Source organism: Cervus elaphus, chromosome 12, assembly GCF_910594005.1.
Source record: "Cervus elaphus chromosome 12, mCerEla1.1, whole genome shotgun sequence".
Classification (NCBI taxonomy): Eukaryota; Metazoa; Chordata; class Mammalia; order Artiodactyla; family Cervidae; genus Cervus; species Cervus elaphus.
Window position 1 is genome coordinate 18642158 of NC_057826.1, and position 12227 is coordinate 18654384.

General features: G+C 43.0%; 1 protein-coding gene across 14 annotated transcripts in view; it reads right to left on the bottom strand.

Moving 5' to 3' along the window:
• RGS6 (regulator of G protein signaling 6) overlaps positions 1-12227 on the bottom strand; it is a 601147-nt gene that overhangs the window by 57315 nt on the left and 531605 nt on the right. For all 14 annotated transcript variants that reach the window (XR_006343935.1, XM_043919808.1, XM_043919807.1 and 11 more), the window contains exon 13: positions 10945-11055. Coding sequence is in view for 13 of the 14 variants with exons in the window: in XM_043919808.1 (XP_043775743.1) it covers positions 10945-11055 (111 nt within the window). In the remaining variant the exon portion in view is untranslated. The remainder of the gene's footprint in view (positions 1-10944; positions 11056-12227) is intronic.

A 12227-nucleotide genomic window follows, 5' to 3' on the forward strand; every position in this document is an offset into this window, starting at 1 on the left:
GGTCTAGCAATATTTATTCCCGCCCCCCTTTTTTGATATCCATTGATTTATTGATGTTTAATTTAGGTCCAAAAAGAATCAGAGGTTTACCAGAACACACAATTACAAAACCAAAACAACAATAACAAAATCCCCAAACCCTTAAACGTAGGCAAGTATAATAATAAGAAGCAGTGATGGTAAATCTTGGGTGGTGTTGTTTAGTTGCTACATCATATCCAACTCTTTTGTGACCCCATGGACTGTAGCTCACTAGGTTCCACTGTCCATGGGATTTCTCAGACAAGGATACTGGAGTGGGTTGCCATTTCCTTCTTCAAGGGGATCTTCCCAACCCAGAGATGGAACCCATATCTCCTGTATTGGCAGGTGGGTTCTTTACCACTGAGCCACCAGGGAAACCCAAATATAGGAAAGAATAGTAATAAAAACAAGTGATGATAAGTCTTAGTAGGGGATGGTTATTATACCAGAAAACCTAGGCTAGGGGAACTACTGCCAGTGAACAAAAAAAATTTTAGAGCTTCCTTGGAGCTAAGACAAAGAGAGATTTGAATGGATTACACCACTTTCAACATTTGAAAGAGGTAATATGTAAGTTTGTCAGTAAAGACTACTTTTGCTCTAGTATTGAATTATAAGAGGAATTGTCTCACAAGTCTTTACATAAGGAGCACTGAAACTCAATGAATGGTATTTCTGATACCTTTATTTAAAAAAAAAAAGTGCAGGGAACTTTTACATACAGCTATTGGATTGCCAAAAAGCTCATTTGGGTTTTTTCATAACATGCAAACTTTTCAGAGTTTAATGTGCACTTAAATCACTCAGGGATCTTGTTAAGCTGGGAATTCCAATTCTATGTGTCTGAGGTGGAGCTAAGATTCCACTGCTGGTCCACCACTTGAGTGGGAGATAACAGCATGTGTCTGTGAACTAAATACTTTCAACAAAAGTCAAAAGCATAATGTTAAATTCTAGGGTGGTGGAGGTATATCTCTGGAGAGCCAAATAATGCTGTATGTGGCTTCATTGTCATGGAGGGCATGGCAACCCACTCCAGTATTCTTGCCTGGAGAATCCTCATGGACAGAGGAATCCGGCGGGCTATAGTCCATGGGGTTGCAAAGAGTCAGGCATAACTGAGCGACTAAGCACAGCACAGAACAGGTTCATTGTCACTTGGCTTGAAACAAGAAAACTTCAAAAACTGGTGGAGAAAATATTCCATTCATTTTCAGGCTTTTTGCAGGAGCTCAACAGTAGCCATCTCTTCACTCCCCAAGTCCAAACATATTCTCCCCATGAAGCTCTGTTGCCAAGGACGGAAGGTGGAAACAGAAAGCATGTTGGTGTGGAATGAATGCTAGCCACATTCAAAGGCTCTTGCCCACAGGGTTCAGAACCACCACACTGTAGCCTCAGCAAATGATGTGAAGAAGGTGCATTTTATCTGCAAGCGCTAAGCTGTGAGCCCTGCACTGTAGCACAGTGTACCGCGATGACATCCACATATTTCCCTTCTTTTTAAAAAGAGACACAAACTTTTTAATGATGTCTTCCATGGAATTTCTCAGGCAAGAAGACTGGAGTGGGTTACCATGCCCTCCTCTAGAGGATCTTCCCAACCCAGGGATCAAACCCAGGTCTCCCACATTGCAGGCAGATTCTTTACCATTTGAGCCACCAACAATGAGGAATTTCAAGAAAGATCTTTTCCCAAAGTTCCAGGCTGGGCTTTCTGTAGTCAGCCAAGAAGACAGATCCTAGATTCTCTCAAACTCAAGCCACAGAATCAAACTCAACAGCTTTCCAGAGGACAAAAAGCGTTGTTACTATCCCCACCCTGGGGTCTAGGCGAGCAGTAAATGGAAGCCCCACGAGCTGCAGAAATGCATCTGCTTCTGCCAGGGTCGTGCTGTGACCTGGGATGGCCACCAAGGTTGCAGGGCTCTTTGGGGATGGTGTGGATGACAGCTGTACCCCAATCAGTGGCTGTGTCCAGAGAGCCAGGTGTGGAAAGTTGCTCAGTCTTTGAAGTGACTGCGTTATGGACACACGTCCACCACCAGTGTCACCACTTTCTGGTTTGCAAGCAGTGAGTCCGTGTTCATCCCACCAGGTTCCTTGGTGGTGGCAGGGGAAGGGTGGTGGAGGATAAGGGCCATTTTGGGGGCAAGCCAGAGAGCCAGGGGTGTCACTAGATGCAGAATCAGAGGCCTGGGACAGATGTCTGGACATACAGATAGCTGCAAACTCGGCCTTCAGCAGAAACAAGGGGTTTTGGAGAGATAGGCTACCCTGGTGTGGTGGTTTCCTAGTTGGCCAACATACCAACAAACTGGAAGGCTTAAAACGGAAATGTATTCTCTCACAGCTCTGGAGGCTAGAAATCTGAAGTCAAGAAGTTAACTGGGCCACACTCTCTCTGAAGGCTCTAGAGGAAAACCTGTTCCATGCCTTCCTCTTAGCTTCTGATGCTGCCAGAAATCCTTGGCATCCATGGCCTGCTCATGCATTACTCCAATCTCTGCCTCTGTCATCACATGGTATTCTGTCTCTGTATCTGGTTTTTCACATGGCATTTACTCTGTATGCGCCAGTGTTTCTGTTTTCTCTCCTTATCAGTCATATTGGATTGGACTTCCCTGGTGGCTCTGTGGTAGAGAACCCGCCTGCCAATGCAGTTAACGCAGGTTTAATCCCTAGGTGGGGAAGATCCCCTGTAGCAGAAAACAGCAACTCACTCCAATATTCTTGCCTTGGGAATCTCATGGACAGAGAAGCCTGGCGATCTACAGTCCACGGGGTTGAAAAAGAGTTGGACACAACTCTTAGCCACTAAACAACAACAGCAACATATTGGATTAAGTGTTTACTCAATCCCAGGATGACCTCATCTTAACTAATCACATCTTTAATGGTCCTGTTTCCAAATAAAGTCACATTCTGAGATTCTGGGAAGGACTTGAATTTTTAGGTGACACTATTCAACCTAGTACATCTGGGTTCCTTCAATTATTCATTATTCACAATCCTATTTCTGTGTCTGGACACCCTACATCTGCTCCTTTTCTTCTAATAATCTGGTCATTGGGATCTATTCTATTAAATGCTTCTTGGATATAACTTTTCTATACATGTCTTTCTTGTACCTCTTGGTTATTTCCAAGCATCATCCCTTTGAAGGTTCAAGATCAGATGTGAACATGTTGCTACCATGGAATGGTCTTTGTGGTTATAAAATAATTCTGAGAAGTTATCTCTGGACATTCATCCCCAGGTGACTGGTATAATAACTTTCCCTTGGCCTCACTCAGATAATCCATGGAATTCACAGCCCCTCTATTTTCATCCATTGTATAGAAAGGCTTTCTCATGACACATCTCTAATTATGGTTTTGTACCATCACTTGACTTTTTAAAGAGTTTATGTCATTGTCTCTGCAGACAATCTCATTGTCTATCTTGTGAGCTCTCTGAGGGCAGAGACCACATCTTTGTATTTATCATAGTGCTTTTCACACAGCAAGTGTTTAGCACTAAAGGGAAATCAGTAAGAAAATGTGTACAGTAATGTGGATGATGTGTCCTTATATTGACATTGATGTGTCCTTATATTTCTAATCACTAGCTGGATGACTTTTTCCTACTCTAATTTCTCTTCCATGCCCATTGCTTCTCACCAAATTCCTGCCTCCCACTGAACAGCCCAAATTAACACAGCCAAGACAGGTGGCTCTCCCAGGGAGTCTGTCTTTCATTCCAGCTATTTGCCCAAATCGAGAACAATAAAGACAGATTCAGAATAAGCATCTATCTATAAAAACATCCAGCTATCTTCAAAAGGTTTTGAGTTACTGGAAAAATTATGAAATGAGGGATTGTTCCTTAAAGAGTAAATAACTAATGAGTCCATCTCAAGATCAAGGTTATTGAAGGAACAATCACAATATTAATGCTCCAAGAAAACCTGAGGGTCCTAATACTTCAACAAGGAGTGGTCCTATTGTTTGTTACTGTGTAACAAACCATCTTCAAACTCAGTGGCTTAAAACAATTTATTCTTCTCTCTCAACATCCCGTGGGTTGACTGGGCTCAGATGGAAGGTTCTCACTTGGGGTCTCTCAAGAGTTGTAGATGGATGGCAGCTGGGGGTGGTGTCATCTGAAGGGTGGACTGGATTGGACATCCGAGATGGCTCATCACATGGCAGATGATGCTGGTTTTGGCCAGAAGCTCAGCCAAGGCTGTCAACCTCCATGATCTCCCTAATTGCTTGAGTTTCTCATAGCCAAAACGTTTTAAAAAAGAATGTCTTAGGAATAAATGTCTCAAATGATCAAGAGCTGTTTCATGACCTGTTCTCAGAATGTTACTCCCACCATACTCTGTTGGTTAAATAAGGCATCAAGGTCAGCCCGGATGAAAAGGGAGGGAGGTGTCCCCTTTCCATGGAGGGAGCAATCCCTGCATACAATGAAAAAAGCACTGATGGGGCCATATATGGGGACTGACTACCATAGGGAGGGAGATTGACTAATATCATGGATGTACATTTTTATCAAACTTGCTGAGCAGCTCACGGACCATTTCTGCCTAGCAGCAGATCAGGCTGGTTGGGAGTGGATGCCTTTGACCAAGTAGGATGAGCTGGGTTCCTTGTAACTTTTTACTCATGTGCCTATTGCCCAGCAGAGAAAGTCAGACCTATATCATGTGGTGAGGGCAAATCATGAACCCTAATCCTGCAGGCAATGCCAGGTTCTTGTTAGAGCCACTATCTGGCTGATGGCATCTTCCTGGGGACACTTCCCTGGTGGTATTCAGATGACAGTGAAGTGAAGTGAAGTGAAGTGAAGTGAAAGTCACTCAGTTGTGTCCGACTCTTGCGACTCCATGGACTATACAGTCCATGGAATTCTCCAGGCCAGAATACTGGTGTAGCCTTTCCCTTCTCCAGGGGATCTTCCCAACTCAGGGATCAAACCCAGGTCTCCCGCATTGCAGGCTGATTCTTTACCAGCTGAACCACAAGGGAAGCCCAAGAATACTGGAGTGAGTAGCCTATTTCTTCTCCAGTGGATCTTCCCGACCCAGGAATCAAACTGGGGTCTCCTGCATTGCAGGCGGATTCTTTACCAACTGAGCCATCAGGGAAGCCCTGAGATGACAGCGCTCTCTCCAGCTGAGATCTGGCAATTTGGGGCTGATTCTTCCTCAGTGATGAGCCCTGGCAATCACTATTTTCTTTATCTAAATTTGACTTCTCAGAATTTTCACTGAGTAGACTTCATGTATATCCTTTAAAAAGGCAGTCTTGTATTGCCCTCTGAACATTCCCTTTCTCATTCTTGGATTTCTAGATCTAATAGTTTGTCTGAGAAGGAGAGAGGATTAAAGCACAATTTCTTACTGTCTATGCTACATCCTGCATCATCCTGCCAATTATTCTATTAATGCCCATGGTTGTCCTCGGCTGGTTTGTCTATAAACCCTACATGGCCGAGACAGTATGTTCATCTCTGTAGAATCCAGACATTATCTGTGATGCCCTCTGCCCTGGGCATTGTAAAGAGTCTGTACCCATTTACTCACGCCCAGGAGAAATCACAGCCCGCCTCAGATGAACATGAAGGCCCAAGCAACCCCTGCTATCTCCCATGCTGCCTCGACTCTTTCACACTGCTTCAACCATCTTCACCAAAAACCAACTTCACATGAAGTGTTTGAGAGGGTAGAATCCTTTACTGAAGTTGGAGGGTCTTGAGAAGGGGGTACACATTGCACCATCCGGCAGCAGGCAATTTAGAAATCACATATTCAGCATTCCCACGTGGAAAAGTCCTCGGACACCTCAGCACCAGGGGTTTTCATGGCTCTGAATGGAGGCTTGCTCTCTCTTGTCTTTCTGCTCCTCTCTCCACCCTCACTTTTCACTGCCCTGAGGTCTCCCCTCTTGGGGACAAAAAGTACACTCATCTCATTTTCTTACGGGGCACAACCTCTCCACTTGTTGGGTCTCTGCCAACACGCCTGCCCTTAGGGCCTGACTCTGTGCCCCAAGTGACATTAATGTCCTTCGCCAATGAAGAGGAATCCTAGAGCCGGGAGGTAAGACTTCACATTATTCACCTCGCTACGTGGGTATCTTGAGAGACTTTCTTACTTAGAAGATAGTAGGTCTCAGTACTATTTATTAGTTAAACTAAATTAAACTGAAACTGAGAAAAAGATGACCTTTGATTATTTTGCTGGTCACCTTCAGCCTTTGTTTCATGCACAAAGGCTGTTTGATCTCTAGACTGAAAAAGCATGCTGGCGCTGATCCCTGACTCCCTATCACCAGAGGCAGGTTCCCAATCACTGCCAGTGTCTGACTGGGTGGGAATGTCCTGCTGGGAGGAGAAAGAGGGCCTCATAGCTTCTCTTCGTTCTCCCTTGTATCTGCATCACTAGCTTGAAGATGAACAGAACACTGTAGGTGTTAGGTCAGATATTATGATTACAGTGGAAGCCTTAGCTGTAAAAACAGAGGCAGAACCTAGTCGTGGGGGCAGTGAGTCCCTTGGGGACAAAGTGCTGATATGTTTGAATAAACCAACAGGCCAGGTGGTCACCATCTTCCCGAACTATCATGCTTTTTGCCTTTTGTTGTTGTTGTTGTTGACTTTCAAGAAAGAAAGAGGAAATCCCAATGTTATCAAGGTGAATTAAATTCACACACTTAACCTCTCTTCCTTTCCCAGATGCCAACAGCATTGCCAACAAAATGGTCACTTTTCCATTCACCCTCCATCCAACCTATACATTCTGAGTCCCTACTCCATGCCAGACATAGGACTAGATGCTAAAATAACTGTAAGTCTTATTTAGAAAGAGATCCAGGGGGAGGATGTGATCTAGAAAGACTGGATGGATGTGGGGTGGCCACTACAGACTGAGTGGTCACCGAAGGCCTTTCTGAGAAAAAGACACCAATGCTGAGTGAGGCTTGAATAAAAAGGGAAGCCAGCCATGTGAGGGTCTGTGAGAGTGGTCCAGGAAGAGGGAACAGATGAGAATCTGGAGTTCAGTGAAATATTAAAAACAAAATAAAACATAGAGTGTAAGAGGCAAATAAATTCCCTACCAGCAGAGGATAAATGTTGAGGAACTTTGGGAACTTGTGAAGCAGGTGGGTGTGTGACAAAACTGATCGTGGGCCACCTAGGCTTCCAGTGGGGCCATCTGGGAATGAGGTAAACTGGGTGTTGCCAGCAGAAGCCTGGGAAAATCCCAAGCCCTGAGCAGCTAGACTGGAAGTAGAGGCAGTTGGTAGGTACTGAATGGGGGGACGTAGGAGAGAAACTCAGAAATATGAGACATGGGTTCCCTGGGCCGAGAGGGACTCTAAATAAAAGGGGGACATTTTCTGGCCAGCTTCTCACATGGGAAGTAAAGCCAGAGGGTGGTGCCTGTGTAACCTAGGTAAGGTAGAGTTAATATGGATAGAAAACATCTCAGCAAGGCAGGGAGACTTCTAAAGATGCTGAGGTTTCCTCCTACTTCTCACTGGTTTCTGCAGATCTCTTCGTGTTCCCCTAAGATCCCTCAACAGATGGGAGAAGAGTGGCCTTCTTGGGGTGCGCCGTGGAGAGCAAACTGAATAACTTAAACCCCATCTGGGCCTGAAGCAGAGTGGGTCACCTGGCTGCAGGAACGTCAGGCTAAGGAAGGTTGGGCTTTCAGATCAGGCCTGTACACTAGCATAAAATTAAAAAACAAACAGCGCACCACTGCCGGAAATTATTACTTAAGTGACCTGGAGAGGGGACTAGGCACTGGTATTTTTTAAAATAAGCTCTCCAGGTGGTTCTAATATATAGTGAAAGTTGAAAGCCAAGACCTTCATTTATGAAAACCAGTAGTACCCCAAATTGTCTGAAAGGACTGATCTGCTCTGAACAGTGATTGGGGTAATGAAACAATGAACAGAAACAATGATTCTCTGATCAGTGATGCCCTATGAAATAAACTAAGTGGCAGAAATAGAGGGGAGATATGAGAAAAATCTGAATTACATCCTCAGGGCAATTCAAGAGGATAAACATCACTAGAACGGAGCAGGCTGTGAAGAAAAAGCAGTCCAAGAATATTATAAATTCTTGGAAATTAAAAGCACAAGTGTCAACTACCCCTCCCAACACTGGTGAGACTGGTGACTCTGAAGAGTAACTCAAGAGATTCTATCCTTGAATATAGAATAAAAAGACTAAGAGACGGAATTTTTAATAGAGAAAAGATAAGAGATAGTGCTACTATACCCCAGATGACCAGAATTCCTACAAAAGGATTTCCTGAAAAGAGAGAGTAGAATGGAGAAAAGAGTATCAAAAAAAGGAAAGGGAGAGAGAGAGAGAAGAGAAGCAAGTTAAAGAAAGTTAAAGGAAGATTTAAGTTCTTGGATCAGATCAAAGGGACTATCAAGGGCATGACAGAAATAATTAAAAAGTTTCCTTTCTTACATGGGCTTCCCAGGTGGCGCTAGTGGTAAAGAACCTGCCTACTAATGCAGGAGACATAAGAGACACGGGTTTAGTCCCTGGGTCAGGAAGATCCATTGGAGGAGGAAATGGCAACCCACTCCAGTATTCTTGCCTGGGAAATTTCATGGACAGAGGAGCCTGGCAGACTACAGTTCATAGGGTTGCAAAGAGTCAGACACAACTGACATGATTTAACATACACACACACATGACTAGACCAGAACTAGGGTAACAAAGCTAACATAAAACGCGACTAATAAAGAAAAACTCAAGGAAGAGAAAAAGAAACAAGAAGAAAAATTAGGTTCAGAAAACATAAACAATTGTAAAGTAATTAGCCTCCAACTAATAAAAATAAATGGAAAAAAAAAAGAAAACATAAACAGCTGGGAAAAATGTTAACTATGTGATCTGAATAAATGTGACTGCTTTCTATCCCAACATCCAAGGCAAAACACATCACTAGAAAAATGGCAAAGAACACAGAAACATGCAAGTCATCAAAGAAAAATGAGTATGTAGTAATCGTAAGAATAGATTCTCAAGTATTTTAACAAAAAATATAAGTAAAATGAGAAGTTTATTTTAATCTATCAGATTTGCAAAGATGAAAAAAATTGATAATACCTAGGCTATTTCAAAGTTATTTGAAATACATATAAATTGGAAGAAAATATAGTATGTTTACTTTATTCCTACATGAGCACACATGTGCTGCGGAGCACTGCACATCTTCTCAACCCTTCATTTCCTATTCCATGTTGATTTTTGCCCAGTAATTGCTTTTTATCACAGCAACTGCCCTGAACACCTGGATTTGCAAAGATATGGCATCACTGAAAGGAATATAATGTGATCTAATGTTGAAAAGAGGGATCTACCTTAAGCCAGTCATTTATACAGTATCTGACAGAGGTCGAATATCAGTGTTTCCCTTAACGATTTAGAATGTGTCTCGGGAATCCTGTGAGTTCCCTGCAGCAGCCCAGAGTGCTTGGGTGCAGTTTGGGAACCACGGCATTAAACTATCAACAAAGGTTCTTTCTGGAAAGTGAGATTGGGGTGGAGCAAAAGAGAGTTTTCTTTCTTATATATGTTTAAACAGTTTGAAGGGCTTCCCAGGGGGTGCTAGTGGTAAAGAACCCACCTGCTAATGCAGGAGACATGAGATGCAGGTTCGATCCCTGGGTTGGGAAGATCCCCTGGAGGAGGACATGGCAACCCACTCCAGTATTCTTGCCTGGAGAATCCCATGGACAGAGGAGCCTGATGGGCTACACTCCATGGGGTTCCAAAGAGTCAGACATGACTGAAGCACACACACATGCACACAAATAGTCTGAACTTTTTATAATGAGCATCTATGACTTCTATTCCTTTTTACAAGGTTTTCATTATAAGAAAAGAAGTCAGAAAAAAAGACAAGGGTGGAAGTGAATGAGAGAGATACAAAGAAATGAAGAACAAAATAAAGAACTGTCTAGCCAAGGGGCAGCGGATGCAAAGGCACGACATACTGGGTTCCTGCTGTAATCTCCAACATGGCTGAAGACCCCCTGGGCTTTATTTAGTTCCTCTGCTATTAAGTAAACACACTAGCTTCTCTCATCTGTATGGGCTTCCCTGGTGTCTCAGACAGTAAAGAATCCTCCTGCAATGCAGGCGCCTCGGATCGATCCCTGCAGGCGGGAAGATCCCCTGGAGAAGGACATGGCAACCCACTCCAGTATTCTTGCCTGGAGAATTCCATGGACAGAGGAGCCTGGAGGGCTACAGTCCATGGGGTCACAAACAGTCAGACTGAGCAACTAATACTTTCACTTTTCTCTCATCCATAAGGAACTTCTGAATGGAACCATTGTGCCTGCTATCCCAGAAGAGCAGAGAGATGAAGACCACAGCTCTGGGGCCCTCTGCCTGGGTTCTAATCCTAATTCTACCACCTTCTTGCTGTGTGACCTCAAGCAAGTCCATTAATTCCTGTTTTCCATCTGTTCAGTTGTGAGAATAAGAATGTCTACCTGTTGTGGTGACTCATTGGAAGATACTTAGTAGAGGCCAAGTACAGAGTAAATGCTAGCTATTATTGTTGTTGCCAATGTATGAAAAGCAAATGATCCATGAATTCTTGCCCTCCAGCAGTCAGAACTAGCAACTGTGACGGACTGTCCCAGTTATCGTAAGATCCATGCAATCAGAGAGAGGTCAGAGGGAAGCCATGAAGGACCCACATACAAAGCTATGAAGAGGTAGAAACCGTGGGCAAGGAAATCATTTGGGTGGTTACATGAGGAGTTTCTGTTCTATTGATTAAAAAAAAGTCAAATTAAGATAAGGTATAATAATAATCTCATGATCTCATGCACTGTGCCCACCCCCCACTTCCAAACATTAAAACAGTTTTTTTTTTTTTACCTCATCTCTATGTCCCATAAAGCGATATCATCACTGATCCAGGGATTGGACGGCTCAGCTGGTGTGATCAAGGGGTCATATTCCATGTACTGTTCCGTGTAAGCAATTAAGCTGCAGGAGGAAAGCAGAGCAAAGAATACCACCGATTTCCTGTAACAACAGGTATTCTGTTTAACACAAGCATCATATCAGTCTTCATATAATTCCAAGTTAAAGGGAAAAAAATTACCTCCACTCCTACTTCTGACAACTCAAACTGTTTTCATTTGTCCTTGTTCTTTCCCCATGATGGACATAATGTTTCTGCATTATTGCAGTCATAGTATACACATACATTTTATATCTTTTTCCCACCTAACTCTTTCCCTGAATCTTGGTGCATCCCTCCCTGGTTACACTAGCTTTACTGATACACTGGTCCAAACCTGCCTGTGTATCACCCTCCTACGGGGACTGCAGATCTCAGGGCATCTGGGGCACACAGTGGATGCTACAGTTTTTCAAGGCTGCCAGCCCAGCATTCCCAGCTGGAGGATTTCTTTACGATAAAGCCTTTAAAGTCCTGGCAGACCAAAAGGAGTTAACCTATCTAAAGCTTCTTTTTTTTTTTTTTTTCAAAAAAAACTCAGTTTTTATAGTTATAATTTAAAAAGTCATACATAATCTTTTAAAATAAAATTTCATTTTTTTAAACTTCACATAGTTAAAATGATAAAATAGTGCTAAACAATTTCCTGTACAAAAAGCAATAGCAATGTTTTTTCTCTTATCCCTTCTCACAGAGGCACTTTCTGTCTTTATTTATTTATTTTTTTTAGCATTTACCTGGATCTTCCTAAATTATATGTTTTCATAGCTGCTTTTGATTATCAATTTTAAACAAAGATTAACTTTCTACTCACCAGACCCCCAACTCCCTCCACCATTTCCTCCCATGACCCTCCCAATATAACACTTTTGTTATTATCAGTAGTCAGTGTTCATGTTATTAAACTATATAATAATTGTTTGCTGCTGGGCTCAGTAGTGTATTACATTTTTAAAGTGTTCTAACAAACCTGTAAAAACACTTAGCAATACTTTCCCACATTTTAAGCACATCAGATAATCAATCAGTTCTGTCGCTCTGTCTCCTGGAGGCCCTCTCCCCAAAGTCTTGAGTCCCCTTGCTCTAGTCTGAACCGTCTGTTCTATAGGGTTGATGCAAAACCATCATCTCAGGCCTTCCTTCACTTCCGTTGGAGCCCTGGGTTCCTGGATTCCATATCGGCCTGTTGGTTTTA